This window comes from Aquila chrysaetos, chromosome 13, assembly GCF_900496995.4.
Source record: "Aquila chrysaetos chrysaetos chromosome 13, bAquChr1.4, whole genome shotgun sequence".
NCBI classification, from domain to species: Eukaryota; Metazoa; Chordata; class Aves; order Accipitriformes; family Accipitridae; genus Aquila; species Aquila chrysaetos.
The window spans coordinates 11,751,058-11,767,152 of record NC_044016.1 but is presented as its reverse complement, the minus strand read 5'-3'; the positions used below and the strand labels follow the sequence as shown (position 1 = coordinate 11,767,152).

The 16,095-nt window shown below is 36.8% G+C and overlaps 1 protein-coding gene across 2 annotated transcripts in view; it reads left to right on the top strand.

Moving 5' to 3' along the window:
• PPP2R5A (protein phosphatase 2 regulatory subunit B'alpha) overlaps nt 1-14,535 on the top strand; it is a 47,695-nt gene extending 33,160 nt beyond the window's left edge. Inside the window, exons 5-13 of one of the 2 annotated variants that reach the window (XM_030035012.2) lie at nt 619-749; nt 970-1,029; nt 2,243-2,351; nt 4,751-4,804; nt 8,914-8,964; nt 9,929-10,048; nt 10,134-10,261; nt 12,445-12,546; nt 13,306-14,535. In XM_030035012.2, the coding sequence (XP_029890872.1) occupies nt 619-749; nt 970-1,029; nt 2,243-2,351; nt 4,751-4,804; nt 8,914-8,964; nt 9,929-10,048; nt 10,134-10,261; nt 12,445-12,546; nt 13,306-13,438 (888 nt within the window). In that variant the 3' untranslated portion in view covers nt 13,439-14,535. The remainder of the gene's footprint in view (nt 1-618; nt 750-969; nt 1,030-2,242; nt 2,352-4,750; nt 4,805-8,913; nt 8,965-9,928; nt 10,049-10,133; nt 10,262-12,444; nt 12,547-13,305) is intronic. The other variant, XM_030035013.2, reaches the window with a different exon arrangement.
• The last annotated feature ends 1,560 nt before the right edge of the window (nt 14,536-16,095 follow it).

Here is a 16,095-nt window from a genome sequence, read left to right as displayed (position 1 = left end):
CTTGGAAATCTCTCTGCAAGAAAAAAATGCGTGGAAAATCTTGCTAGCTTATTGCGGCATTTAGTCTGTATTAGCAGAGAATTAGTTAATAATTACATATCTTATGCTTATTTTATGACCCTCTCCATATTAAATCATTAACTGTGAAATTTCTTGTATAGGAATGCTATTGCTTAACCTTCAAGACACAAGTAGCTTTTTGAGATGAGCAGTACAGGATTTTAGTTAAGAAATTGTAAATATCTGACACTGATTTGATTCATTCTGATTTCTTAAAGACCAAGTGTAAACCACTTACCTAAGGTTTGATAATCTCATTCTTACAATTTCATTTTTATTTTGCTAGTGTAACAGTTATAGGAGTGGCTTTAATGTCAGTTATATACTGACTTTTAAAGGGAATGAAGCTTCTGGGTTTATTTAAAAGAAAAAAAAATCAGCTTTATTAAAAATCTTATTTTGAAAACATAATATTGACATCCAAACAAAATTTTTAGTTAAACTGATTCTAATTTTTCTAATGTAAACTTGTAAATTAAAGATAAAACTCAAATCAGTTAGTAATGTAACAAAATTTAACCCTTTCCAATGTAATACATTTCAATTTAATTTTTAAAGTTGTTGGAGCTCTTTGATAGTGAAGACCCACGAGAACGTGATTTCCTAAAGACAGTTCTTCATCGAATTTATGGAAAATTCCTCGGTTTAAGAGCATTCATCAGGAAACAGATTAACAACATTTTCCTCAGGTATGCTGTGTATGTATGTATGTGTCTGCGTGTGTCTAGGTTGAGGAATATTTTTATCTTGCCTTCATGGTCTGGGTCTGCAGTGATTTATTCTTGAAATAAAAGAGCTGGGTTTGGTCTGTGATCTGGCTTTCAAATGTTTGAAGCTTATTAAGGGTTATGTCTTTGGAATCTCTGATCCTGTGTTTTGATTTTTGACGGTTGTCTCTTTTTGTAACAGGTTTATATATGAAACAGAGCACTTCAATGGTGTTGCTGAACTTCTTGAGATACTAGGAAGGTAAGTTTGATCTGACACAGAAAAAATACAAAATGATATTGTGGGTGTTTGCTTCATCTTTCTTGCTTTGGGAATGGAGGGGAGGAAAGAATTGTTACAGTAACAAGTGATGAAGTGCAGTCACTCGCATAATCTAATGCTGTCTGGGTTACCATGTGAATATCAAATTAGGATATAGAGTATAAATTGTTCTTTTTTGGTGCAAGTTTTAAAGATGACTGGCAAAATATTTCTCAGGAGTTCTTGTTTGCCAGGAATATCTACTCTTGCTTATCTTGTTTCTGATGACATTCAGAAAATGAATGTTAACTTTTGCCCTCATGCTGAATGAAATGCTTTAACCTTCAGCAGGCTGGTTTTCTTTAAGTTCTATTCAGGAAAGCCTTGTAAGTGCTAGCATTTTTTAGTTATCTGTTTTGACATTATTTCACTAATTTAATTTTTAACATTGATGTTTTTTGTGGTAATAGTTTATTGTTTGTTCCAAAACTTTCACATATATTTCACAGTAGAAAATTCTATAAATATTACTGGTCTAACTAAAAATACAAACATTGTGGAACTATTGTGGAACAAATTTTTATGAAAATCAAGTGAAAGGGGTACCATTATTTTCTCAGATTTATCTAAAATGTAGCGACGGGGGGAAAAAACCCAACCTCTTCCTGAAGTACTTTTTTCTGTTCTATGACTCATCAACTCTTAAAAATAAGATTACTGAATCAATGAGACAACTTTTTAACTTTGTTTTTGGACAGAAAGGTTATTCAACAATCTCAAAACAAATGTTCAAACAGCACTGTTAAAACTGTCCAAAATTGTATGCCATCTACTTTTTTTTCCTCTGCAAGTTGCTAATGATTGTGGATGAAGTGGATCAGCTTCCTGATGCATCTGTCTAAGCTTTACAATTAGACAGCAAGAGTTACTGTAGATTACTTTACTTAATAGAGGTCATGATAAAAATACTTCAGCTCATCTAATTATTTGACTTCTTCTATGGTTCTCTGGTATTCCTACCAAGAGTCTAAACTTGCATGATACCAATGCTTTAAAGGTTGTACATACGTAGAGCTATTTTATGGCTTCAAAATAATCAGGTTTAGAAATTGAATCAGAAAATGGAGTGTCTCTTGAATTTACAGAAATTCTTGACTTGCTAGGAAAAAATTATTTTTTAATAAAAATAAATCCTGCTTATTCATGTTTTCAGTATTATCAATGGTTTTGCACTGCCACTGAAAGCAGAACACAAACAGTTCCTTATGAAAGTTCTGATTCCCATGCATACTGCAAAGGGATTAGCTTTGTTTCATGCACAGGTAAGCTTTTGCCTATTTTTAAGAGTGGTGGGGTTTTTTGTATTTGCATTTGAAACTAATGAAACTTAAAGCAGTATGTGTTTATAATATCAATATTTCAAAATATTTGCAAATTGAGTCACTTCTTTTTTTAAAAGATCTTACAGATCTTATGTCTAAATGTTAATTTTGAGATAATATTTAGCATATATTAAAAGTGAAAGACTATAACAGTCAAAGTCATGTCAACTGAACGGGGAAGCTTTTTTGCTTGCTAGTCTTGTCACACTTGAAGCTTCGTTTAATCCCAGGACCCTGTGCTGTTATCACTTCCTTTTATGTAACCTAAATGCTGTGTGTAAAGGAACCTTGAGTATGGCCAGGTACTTATTTCAGAAGTGGTTTTTTTATTTCTAAAACCATACCACTGATGGAGAGGGGAGGAGAATGTTGGATATAAATGGCAGAAATGTATAGTAGCTCTCTGGATCGGCTAGAAATTATGTAGATCCATGACACGCTGTCAGAATGCTGTAGTTCTTCATTTGACTTCCATTCTTATACTTTGCACAGTCGTTCAGCATTTCATTTGAGGGATAATGTATATCCTTTCCAGACATACGGCACTTGAGTATTGAATACATTTGATGCAAACTTTGCAAGTAATTCTGCTGTGGCTAATTAGAAACTTGCTTTGTTAACTTAGCTCACTAATACAGCTCCTTATAGACTAAAGATACAAAGAAATTAGTTTCTAATTAAAGTGAAATCATTATGACTATATAGTCTACAAACAGGATCAAGTCAAGAGCTCAGTTAATTCCTAATTCTCATATAAAGTTTTAATTTAATTAAATCCCTTGGTTTTGTGGTTTATTGCTATGCAATAGGCTGCTCCATGGAATGAGTCAGTGATATGAAAGGGACCAGTCTCTTGCCAAAGGTATTCTCACTGGTAGATCAGTACAGCAAGCTGTCCTTTTTTCTGTGATGTGTTTAATCTGGTTCATCGGTACCTGAAAGGATCCTATTAATTCAGAGGTACTGTGTACCTGAAAGTAGCGTTTGGTTTGCTGACCAGGCTACTCATCTCTCCCTTCATAAACCACTAGTGCCATGTGCAGTTTTGGCACTGTGTATTTCTGGTTTCGTATTATCCTGAAGGTGTAAACCAGCATTAAATCTGTTCTGCAATCAGGAGTGGCCTGGTTGCTTTGTTGCTAGAGTACAAGTTTAGCCTACCCTTAGAAGTTAAAGCCTTAAAGCTGAATTAAGTTTGAGTCTTTGTGTCTTTGAACAATAAAGCATTACTGTACAATATATATAATGGGATTTTATGAGATTAATGTGTGGCATTTTTGAATCTATACATATACATCCTTAGCCTAAGGGTAAAAGAAATAAATTAGACCTGTTTTAATCACAGCATTGTAATTATCTGCTTTGGGATAACAGATTAAAAAAAATAAATGGAGAAGTAATGCTTGAATTCAAGCATCCTAAATACTGAAATGTATATGTAATGCATGTAAATAGTTTTTTTCTTCACTTAATATTGAGATGAAAAATACTATGACCTCTTAAAATCAGTGTTACTGGAATCTAGGATTGTAACTACTTTGGTAATAGGATTACTGTATGGTTTCTGTACTGGGCAGAGGTATGGTTGTTAAGTTACTTAATTATGTGCTAAGTAACTAAACAGTAAGTAATTATATAATATCACACTTTGGTCTGAGAAGACCCTGGACAGAAATCACTAGAGGCTGGGAGAGCATGCTGGTGACTTAATCACATTATGCTTCCCCCACTTCATACAGTCTTCCACAGGCATTTGTTGTTGGCCATTGCTGGGGACAGGATACTCAGCAGGACAGGTGCTGCCTGATCTCTTGTGGCCATGTAATATGTTAAAATTCTTTCACCTCTAATCTTATCACTGAATGTTGCATGCTGTAGATTTCTAGAACTTGAGCAATGTGTGCTCAGTCAAATCTGTTTTAAAACTTTTTTTTTTGGACTGAAAATACCACCTTTTTTACCCCATTATAGATGTTTGAAAATGATAGCGTTGTAATGTTAATACAGGAATTGATGTTGAGAAAAATCTGTCCAGATACTGGATCTGAGTTAGGGAAATACCTGTAATATTAGAAGTAATTCTTTTCTAGGATAAAAAAAATTAAGATTTTTGGTATGCAGGAAGTTTCTGTAAGGTAGAGCAGGCCTGTATATATTGCTGCTTTAATTGCTGTTTTGTTTAGCTTGGAAGACTTTGAAATGGCTGTGTAGGGGTGTTTTGGGTTGGGTTCCCCCTCCTGATTTGAAGTGCTTCCATTATAAGTTGTGATATTTAGTTATGCTGCAATGTCTAAACAGTGTCTGTTTAAACTAAATAATTGTATGACTTAACATTCTAGCTCGCCTATTGTGTTGTACAGTTCCTGGAAAAAGATACAACTTTAACAGAGCCTGTAAGTGTTTTTCAGTTGAATGTTTTTCTATTTTTACTTTCAACTAAATATTTCAGTGTAACTTGTTAGAATTGTATAGCAGTGTTATTTGTGCTATCTTGATGATCCATAGGCGAGTTTTGGGGGGGGCAGAACTTTTAAATCTAGAACAGTTATTAAGAAAATTCTGGGTTTGAAAGGGCAGTTATCTCTTAACCTGTGACCAAGATGGAGCACAAATTTAAATAAAAGTTTGAACTACTGATATCATGCAAATCACCTCACATGAGAAAGCATGTAACAACAGTATTCCCTCCTGGTAAGGACTAAAATTTTCAGTATTTTTGGTGCTGATGGCTTGTGCCTAGCCATTGCATAAAGTTGAAAGATTTTAGGGAATAAACAATCCCCAAATAAAAGCTGAAAAGAATAACAACACTTTATTTAGACGGAAAGAACTCTGAAATTTCAAATGCACTGTTTCTGCTCTGTCTCTTTAGTTATTGGGGTGCCTCTTGGCTGTTTTAATGCAGGTGCTTCAGGCATCAGTGGCTTTTGCCAGACTCAATCTCCCGTGGTACATAGTGACAGCTCAGCTAAAAAGGGGTTTGCAGTGCTTCATGCAAGGGCTTTGGCAATGCCCGTAAAGAAGAATGCAGGTTCAGGGCAGTGTAGCAGCTCATGGGGACACAGACTGATTTTAGTTGGACAATCAGAAATCTTTCCGTTAGGGGTATGTTGATATTTAAATACTTTATCCCTTTTTGTGACAGAAAAATGAAGAGCTTAGGCAAAATCTAAATTTTTCTATAAAGAAAAAAGATAAACAGCTTTGTGGAAACAACATAGATCATCACCGGTCTTTCAGTGGAAGCTTGTTTTCTGCACAGCCACTTAAGTATTGACATTCCTCATCAGAAGACAGGTTATTCTGTAGGTGGTGGAAGGTGGTCAACCTGACTGATTATAAATTTGCCTTGTCTGCTTGAAGCATCTTCTTTCCCCCTGTACTGCAGTGTTGCCAGCTACACTAGTCAATGAGCTTATTTTGTTGGATAGGGTGAGGAGAAAGGAATTGCATAAGCCTTATTCCTTAAGCCAAGCAATAAAACAACCCAGGCGTTTTGACAGTTAAAGTTGACATGTGAGTGGAAAATGTGTAGTATTACATAAAAACCTGCAAAGTTGAATGAAATGACAATGTAACAAAGTCAGAACTTTGTGACATGAATTTACAAAACTGTGATGCAGGATGCAAGGCCAAACTTTGAAGTGAAGGCAGCAGGGCTTCTGAAGTAGTAGTGCTATAGTGCAGTTCTGAGACTTCATCTGGACTATGGTATATACAATTCTGGTTGCCTCTTAATTCATAAAGATTAATTCAGAATGGAGAAGGTATCAGAACTCCCTGCAGAGTCACTGCCTGTGCTCGCTTTGGTCGTCAGTCTGAATGTATAGTAAAATTGGCTTTATAAAGGAGTGAAGGTTACTAAGATGATAAGAAGTGAAGCTTTAAGAAACTTTCTGAAATGCTTGAAAAGTAAATGTTAAAATTTGGGGCAACTGATGAGATAGCATTTGAAATTTTTTTTTGGCTTTAGGTCAAGTAGTATTTTAAGAACTCCATCAGAAGGCTGTCTTCACGAGTACCTTACTGTTATTTTTCTGGCAGGAATTGTCACTCAGGGTCAACTTAGAGGACGTTCAATTTGAGCTCTTGTAACTATGGTAGTCTGCCTTAGGTCAGTCCTGATGTTTGCAGAGCTGACAAGAGTTTGTTACCTAACCCTGCTAAGTGCAGTGGCCTTTTCATTGAAGAAATCAGGCTAAACATACAGTCCTTGTACATAAGATAAGTTTTCTAGCAGGTGCCTACTGTTGTAAGTCACTTTATGGGGAATTTTGTAGCTCGGGGAAGAACATTAATCTTAAGAGTTTGGTGTACTAAGAGCAGCAAGATTTCAGATCTGCATGCATGTTGAATATCTCTTTGAATAAAATCTTTGAACATAAATATGCATGTATCAGCTTTTTAATATGAAAGCGTAGTCAAGCTGGAAAACTGGTAACTCTGAGGAGCAAGGAATAGGTATCTTGTTGAGGTCTGCACCGTTATACTCGGGAACGTTATTTCTTTATCAAGTTGAGAATGTGATTGTAGCGAAGTATATTCAACACTCTTACAATAACAAGTGCTGGAAATTGGACTCTTAGAGCTAACTCAATTTTATGCTTCTGAGACTAGTAAATTCATGCTCCAATTAGGGGTGTATGGTAGGTTCTCACAGCTTTTCTTTGGCAAATGTGCTTGTCTGAAGTTTTTTGGCTTACTTGCATTGTTCTAGGGGAAGGGAAGGTGTTGGCAGAATGACCTATTATACCTGTAGATGTTCAGGTTTGTTCTTTAAAAATATAAAATCTTAATAGTACATAGCTGAGTCATTCAGTTATGAGCTAATTAACAGAAAATGGCCCTAGATTTAAAGTGTATTTACACAGACTACTTTAAATAATGAATCTAGAGAAACAAATGTAATTCATTCTCATCCTTGAGAGTGGAGGAGAAGCGAGTGAGCGAAGGACTGCCAGATCAGGTAATTGCAGTGAAATGGGGGAGCTCAAAATTTTTCCTCCCCCTGCACCGTGCCATCTGCCCCAGCTCTTCTGCTCTGTCCGTGGAGGCAGCAGGGAGGCCAGGGCAGCGCCAGCTGAGCAGTTCAGGGAGGGAGCTCTGCCTCTGTGGGCCAGGCAGCAAACTTGTCACTTGTGTGGGCTGGCCCAGACCTCCTGCTCCTTCATCAGGTGTCAGATGCTGACATGAGTATTTCAGTTGTCTGCATCTTTCAGTCAGCTAGGTTGAACTGTATGGTCAAGGCTCTGTAAGGAATCTGTTCTTCCCTTGTAACTTGCTTTGGTTTTGTGGATTTAAGCATAGGACTTTACCACCTGCCTGAGGTTTCTGCATTTGCTCAGTGTCATTCGAAGTGACGTTCAGTTTTGTAATAGCAGGATATGTGAGTATCCTAGGATAAAGGCTTGCGGGCACTTAAAATCATACTAACTTTTTCTCTGGAAAATCACTTTTGAATAGTGCACATAGTTGTGTATAAAATAGCCAGCTGGGAAGCTGGGAAAAAAAAAAATTAAGATCAACATGGCAAAAACCACATATGGAAGGTGTTCAAATAGTTGAGTAAGTTTTACAGCTGGATATGATCAGTTAGGTGCTTTTGTGTCATAAAAATAGAGGTCCTTTCCTCACAATGAAAGTTCATAAGAATTAAAGTTTATAAGGCTCTGAGAATGTTTCTGCTTCTGAAACATACAGTTACAGCTGCTTTTTTTTTTTTTTTTTTCTCCCCAGACAGCATTAATTTTGTAATTTAGATGCCATGTCAGATGTTTGTTTCTAGGAAACAGGCCTCCAGCCTTTTTGTTGTGTGTTCTCCCCCCCCGCCTTTTTTTTTTCTTGGGGGCTGCACTTTTTAAGTTTCCCGATGTTTTTTTCCAGTCTTGTGTAAGATAGTTTCCAATGTAGATACTGGGATATATTTTCTCTAAGTTCACATCCTTCTTTTTTTCTTTTTTTCTTTTTTTCTTTTTTTCTTTTTTTTTTTAGTTTCCAGTCTTTAAGACTTCAAATTCTAGAAGAAAAACAGAAGCGGTGGGGGCTATGGCTCCTCTGTATAGCCCTGTTTGTGCAGTCAGCCTATACTGCTTGCTCTCGGGCTTCAAACCTTGACACCAAAACAGGTGCTCCCCAAAATATGGATGAGTAGAAGACAAAATATTCTGGGAAATCTAGCAACAGGGGAGTTAACTTCATTTTGTGATGCTTTGATGTTATCGCCATCACTATCAATTAATATATGTACTGTGATGGGAGTGGAGTGTGAATGGATAATCAAAGACTTGTGAAGTGATAAGGTTCCAAATTATTCTGATAACCTAAACAAGATAAATATTTAAATGAGACAGCACAGTATTTATTTTCAGTGGAACTACATTTAGCTGTATTCAGTTTTCATTAAACCTTTGGGTAAGGAAAAGCAAACTAGTACTTTTTAAAATCTTATCAAGTATGTAATAGAAACTTGTTCTGCTTTAACTTGTTTGTATTTTTAATCTAGGTAATCAGAGGACTGCTCAAATTTTGGCCAAAAACTTGCAGTCAGAAAGAGGTTGGTTTTGTCTCTCACTTCTGGTGTCTGCTGTGATGTAAAATGTAGTGTGGCTACCTTACCTCTGCTGTGCTTTTCAAGAGATCTTGCAGTTCTTGAAGCTCCTTGAGGCACTCATCTTTGTCATGCAACTCAGTGCAATTGTTTTGTATGTCTGTTCTTACTGTGGTGTTACTATGTTAAAACTATATTAAAAGTTGCATTCTAGTTAAGATATTGTATAAACAATTTTCTGAGGTGAGAAGTATTTTAGTAGATATAGACCAGATTGGAGGTAGTCATCTGCAGTGTGACACAGACTTAGCATTTGAAATACCAAGTAAGTGTCTAGTAAAGCATGCATACATTCTTTTTCTGGAGTATAAAAATAACTTTAAATGGTCTTGGGAAATTCATTCTTTTTTTTCATTTCTTCCATGTAGTTAAAATGAGTTTAAAAATCAGGAGTTTGATTTATGCCACCAGATCCCACCCTCTGACAGCTCTTTAAAAGTGGGGTCCCTTAACACCGTTGTCCCTGTTTGTGTGTGGTGGTAAATTTTTCTGTGCAACCTACCTAGTGTTCTGCTCATTGTAATTTAAAACAGGAATTAACTATATTTATCACTTCAAAAGCTACTTTAGAGACCTCAGATAATGGTAATCTCTGTAGCCATTCTTGAAGAAATAAAATGTTCTAGTGTTTTTTTAACTGTAAAAAAACATATTCTGCAGAAGCAGTTCTGTGAAGTGTTGAGGGTAATTGCACAAAAGAAGATGAGAGCTGTAACCTGGTAGCTGAAACTGATGATTGACTTTTTTTTAGGCTGCAGACAACCTGTGGATGTCTAATGCATTGTGATTACATGCAGTGTTCTGTGCAGGGTTCATGACTAATGTATATGCTGTATTTTGTTTGTTTCTGTTCACAATGGTGATATAAAACATTCTCATGCTTTTTGATATATTTCTTTTATACAAATAGGTAATGTTTTTAGGTGAAATTGAAGAAATCTTAGATGTAATAGAACCGACACAATTCAAAAAAATAGAAGAGCCTTTATTTAAGCAAATATCCAAGTGTGTGTCAAGTTCACATTTTCAGGTAAAAAAAAAGTTTTTTAAAAAAAAAAAAACCAACTTGTAGTAATTTATTTTGTGGCTGTTGACCCCTGAACTTTGTGTTTCAGGTTGCAGAAAGAGCTTTGTACTTCTGGAATAATGAATATATTCTTAGCCTGATTGAGGAGAACATTGATAAAATTCTACCAATTATGTTTGGCAGTTTATACAAGATCTCCAAAGAACACTGGAATCCGTATGTAATGTTTAACTTTATCTATAGAATCATAAATAAATTGTCCACTGTTTCAATTTTGGATCGTAGCTTGTAAATGTGACTTCATTTTTATTTAAATCAGATGAAATCCATGAGATTATGATGCAAAAATGGATGTCCTTTTCGGGTATAACATGCTTTCACTGTTCTGCATTGTTATGATGGAGACCTGGAATTTATTGAGAAAGCATGAGGAAATTGGATGATGGTCTTCATATTGTAATCACATTTGATCTTATGTGTTAGTTAAAAATGCAAATTAATACTACTTAGACCAAAACAATTTCCAAGGGATGCTTCTGCTGTATTTATGCTTTGCTGTCCTTTATTACTTTAGATGAAAAAAAAATCTGTCAGTCTCTTCCTAAGTAGTTATTACTGCCCAGTGAGATAAGAAGGGGAAAAGATACTACCAGAGCTAAGAGCAATGCCTACTCCTGTAAAGGATGGTAGGAGTGAGAAATGAGTGACTACTTCATTTTACAATTAATGCCACAAGTTATATATTAGTATTTTTATATTATGTTTGAAAGAAGCAGTAATTATATTGAAATACTAAAAAGCAAAGTTTTGCTTGTGTCCAGCACCCTGAATTGAGTTGCAAGTCAATTTGCAGAATGTGAAGCTCATACAGGCGAAAGCCAGGGTAGGCAGGAGCCTCCCACAAGCCCTTAAGAGGCTCTGAAATTATTCTGAATTTATCTAGATGGTGTGTCTAGTTTCAAATGTATCAGCTGAGACTGAATATACATTTTGGAGAACTGGTTCTTGGAGCATTAGCAGTACTTGGGACCTCAACAAATTGGAAGGATGTCCCCTTTTCCCTAGCTGCAGAACAGAAGTTGCTCTTTATGAAGGAAGTGAAAGACACAGGATAATTGTGTACCTTGAGGACCAAGAAGTTTGGAGAAGAAAGTCTAACCCTTTGGTTTTAATCTGTTTTGGAGGGCAGAGGAACATCCTTATATCCATCTAGCTGTCCAATATGGACTTAACTACTAGCTCAAAATCAAGCTTTTCTTCTCCGGAGACCAAAACTCCGAATAAGCTTTTGCCTTCAAACCATGTGAAAGCCAGTGGTTTTTTTTTTTTTTTTTTTTTTTAAAAAAAAAAAAAAAGTGTGTAGACAGGCTTAGTGTACTGTGCATTTTGAATGAGCATAAGGCCTCCAATGAATAGCTGGGAGGTTTCCTGGTGCCACAACAGACAGACTGTCCTGAACAGGCAAACCTGGTCCTTTGGTTACTTCCTTAGATTTTTCTTTCACTCATTTTTCAAGGTCACAAGACACTGCGGCACCCCTGCTCTACAACCTTACAACCAATACTGCTGTGTGAAGGTGAACTGCTAGTGAGGGGAAAGATGGGAAAGACAGTTTACCTGCTTTGTTGATTAGTGATAAGCTTAATGATAGGCACCTTTTTAATGTTTAATTTTATTGTTATTTTTGCATTTCTTTCTATAATTAAGACTGGGTTTAAAGGAGATAAACAACATAATATTTAAGATAATTTATTGAAATATGAATGCTTTCACAAAAAGAAGAGTAATACCTAATGTGGAAATACGGACAGCCATGTAAGACCCAGCCAGTATTGCTCAAGCTGTTTAGTTTTTTTAAAGAAAAAGAGACCATCACCTGATGGTCTCAATTCAGTTCTCTAATGGGGCATATGCAGCAAAACTAGCTGCTATCTGGAAATGCTTCTGGTAGAGTGTTTAGTAGCTGTATTAAACCATGTGCCTGTGGTTCCTCTGCTGCATTCTTTTGCCCAGTCTTGAAGCTATTAGCCACAAGCTTTATTTTTCTAGACTCTCATGTTTCAACAATTTTGTAATATTTGAGTAATGTTAAAACTCGGTTTATTAAATGTTAACATAATTGAATGGCTTTATAGTACAGCCACAGTACTAATAATTATATCCTGTGCAATTACAAGAGTCAGGAAGTTAAGGTTAAGTAGCCATTTCAAAAAATGTTTAAATATGCATTTTATGAATTTACAGGGGAAATTATAGTAAAGGATTTTGTTTCAGAAACTCCCTGACCTTACAGTAGTATCTTAAATAAAAAGCTCAGAGTCCAAAAAAGAAGTTGAACACATTTACTGAAGTTAATTTTGTGTTGAGTAATTCTAATGGTTGTGTTCCTTCTGTTCTAGAACTATTGTGGCACTGGTATATAATGTGCTGAAAACCCTGATGGAAATGGATGGCAAGCTTTTTGATGAACTTACAAGCTCATATAAAGCAGAAAGGCAAAGGTACCAATTCTTCTTCCAAGTGCACGTTGATGAATACGTATCTAAAATGTACCAGCTGAAAAGAAACGAAACTTAACTGTTGTGGCTATGGGGTTCTGTAGTGGAACTGCTCACCAGAGACTGGCTGCTGGGTGTCACGGGAGTGAAGCACCCACGCAGGTGTGTGTCAGCGGCATGGTGGGAGACAAAGCCCAGGGAGGCAGCAGGAAGGCCCCAGCTCCCCACCCTGCCTGGGCAGGGAGTGCGCACTCTCCTCTGAGGCAGAACAGGGCTCTGCTGCTTCAGGGGGTGTTGCCTGAAGCAAGCTGAGCTGGAGAGTACTTCATAGCTTGGCTGAAACACCTCTTAGCCTACTAAGCAGTACTGTTGCAGTAAGGGAAGCAGGGCATAGATTATCCTAGGCCAGCTGAAACCACATGCTAAGTCTCCCTTTGTAGTTGCGCTTTTCTCCCCCAAAGATGCTTAGTCTCTTAATTCGTTTGCATGTGACAAAAAACCTCCTTAGAATTGCAGTCGTCTGTGCAAAGCCACGCTACAGCAATTGTCTGAGTTTGTTGGAGCAAAGTTACAGTTTTACCACTAACTGTTACCAATTTGTATGCTCGCTTTTTAATAGAGGAAACTAATTGCCTCTAAAAATAGCTCTGGAGGAAAACTTAGAAGAGGAATTACTATATGTAAATCACAGTTGTTAAGTAACTGTATCTCCACGTTGCATTTAAAACACATCTGAAATTGATACTTCACTCTTTTCTACAGAGAGAAAAAGAAAGAATTGGAACGTGAAGAGTTGTGGAGAAAGCTAGAGGAGTTAAAGCTTAAGAAGGCTATGGCAGAAAAGCAGCACAGCACTCACAATGTGCTAAATGCACACAATACAAGTGCCAAATAAAAGAAATGACCACCTCTACTCGGCAGACATACTTTTTTGTACCCTTTTGAAATACGTAAGGATTTGCAAAAGAAACCTCATCAGTATAATAGCAACAGCCAATTTTTTCTCTGGCAAATGTAAAGATTTGAATTTAAATACAGCAGTTAAGTGATGACATTACCACAGCATATTGTAAATTTGTTTAATTATTGATATACTGTCACTTCCAGTGTTTCATAGAACTGAATTATCATCCTTAATGAGTGAAATAATTATGGGAGTGGTGAGAATTATGACTTGAATTTTTGATTGTGTTGCACATAGGTGGTATAGTTTGCTATGTACATTTCTTCCTTGTTTTATATGTGCTTTTCACATCGCTGCGTACTTCGGTTAAGATGATAGAAAAGGCTTCTAGTTGTGCTGTATTTTCTCAAATAAAAACAAGGTACGTTACCAGTAACTTGAGATACTCAGTATGTGCCCCTTACAGCATTGAAAGGTGCTGTCCTTGAATTCCTGATTGGATTCAGATTTAGATTTATGTAATGTTCACATTAGAGTGAGGCAAAGTAGGGAAAGTCAGCTTGAACAGGTTGGGGTGGTCCATGTGTCTGACCTACCACTTGGTGAGTGCCTCTACCCCATTCTCGCTGCCTCTGGGTCCTGGGCTACTTGGAGAGTTCTTCCTGCTGCAGCTGAGGATGGAGCTTCCTCTGGAGAGCCCATCAATGATGCTTCTCATCAGCCTAAGGACCCCCTGCAGAGTAGTGCAGGTCTCAGAGAGACTATCTATCCTGGATGTTTCTGCATTAGTTTTAGCATCTCATGGACTGAAGAATGAGACCAAAATTGGGATTATTCTTTTTTTTTTTTAGTAAGGAGGGAAGGATGTTGAGAAATAGTTCCTTGTTTTATTTAAAGAAAATGCAGTCTGTTTCTTAAAGGTGGAAAGTTGACAATAGAAGTCTTGTCTGTTTACTCGATCAAGTATTTTTTCACATCTTTTATCAGAGTACCATTCCAATCTCTTAAATTGCAGTTGTGTGGAAAACTTTTGTAATGAAAGATCTTTGGGGAATTGAGCAGCATTCAATAAAGTCTTTATGTTTGTATTTAGTGCTGTATATCACATCTTTGTATTTATAAAGACCAGGAGCATTAGGATGGCTTTTATGAACAACCTTTTAACTGCATGTGTCTGAATAACCTGTGGCTTTTCACTGAGTGGCAAAAGTGTTGGAGGTGCAGGCCGCAGGGGGGTTCATTTTTGGTGGGTAGGGCAGAAGGCTTTGTTCTGCTCTGGGGTGGTCAGAATAGCTGAGGCAGGTGTCCTGGGCTTTTCTTACCTATTGCTTGGCTGGTTTACTGACTTTATTCAAGCAGTTTCCAGGGGGGAAGTCTCTACTACACTGAGTTGACTTTTATTTATTTATGCTTTTATTGTTAGTTGCTTCATTTTTGTCTGTAAGTAGTTGTGTTTCACAGAGGAAATGGGAATAACACTGCCTGAAGGTGTTTATGCTTCCAGTAGCTCCATCTGATGAAAACCAGTTAGTTGCTACTCTCTGCATGTCAGTTTTGTATAAAATGACTACATAATTAGCTGACCAAAGCAGACTCTGCCATGGTAGGTGGCTGCCCAAAATTTGGGGGGAAAAAAGTCCTTTACTTTCCCTGGTGCTTCTTGGAAGCCCTGAAGCCAGACATGAAACACTGTGGGGCCTGCAAGGGTGCACTTTGCCAGCTCAGGAGGGAAATGACTGTCATGCAGACACTTCCCTTGGTTTAATACTTTAGTGCCTTTTTTCCATAGAATAAAAGCCCCAGTTTGAGATAAAAAATAATTTTCAGCTGTCCTACAGTCTAAAGGAAATAAATTATACAGATGTTGGGGAATCTAACTCTTAACCTTGCTGTGGCAGAAATAACAATTACAAATGGCAGTAATTTGTTCTGAGTTGTTAAAAAATTTACAGATATGGACATCAAGAGTAAGTATTAGAAGAACAACACAGTAGCTGTAAGAGGCCATTTCAAACAAATTGTGCAACACTTGCTCTTAGAATCACTCCTATAAATAGGTATATAAAAGAAAGATTTCTTGGCTGGAATCAGCTGGCCTGCTCTAGTAACATTTCCTTATAAAACAAAAGATCTTGATAGCTGAGATGTAGTGACTGAAGCTGACTACTGTGGGAATTTATTTTTTTTTAAAAAAATACACTAACTGCTGCAGAAAGGAATGCATCCTTTATTTAACCACACCTCCTACTTAGCCCAGAGCTGGGCCTAGGTTATATTCCAACTTACCTTCTCTGACATCATTAGCAAAAAAAAGAACAAAAATTGCAGTAGGATGCATCACTACCTGATCAAATTGTTGTTTCTAAATATTTTTGTAAAATCCAAGAAATAGGTGCTGTAATATCATTTGTTAAAGGAACAGTTGGCTGTTTCTTTGACAGTGAGGAGTCACAAAAGCTCACTTGTCTCTGTCTTACCTGTAGAACAGGCCCTTACCAGTGTAGTTGGGAAAGCAGAGGGCTATAAGCTGACATGGGAAGTCAGTGGAATACTTTCCTACCAGTGTAGGTGGTTACATAGCAAAATGAACAGGGTTTTTCTTGATTACAGATGGTCTAAGTGTGGGTTTTTTACCCCCTCCCCTGCCC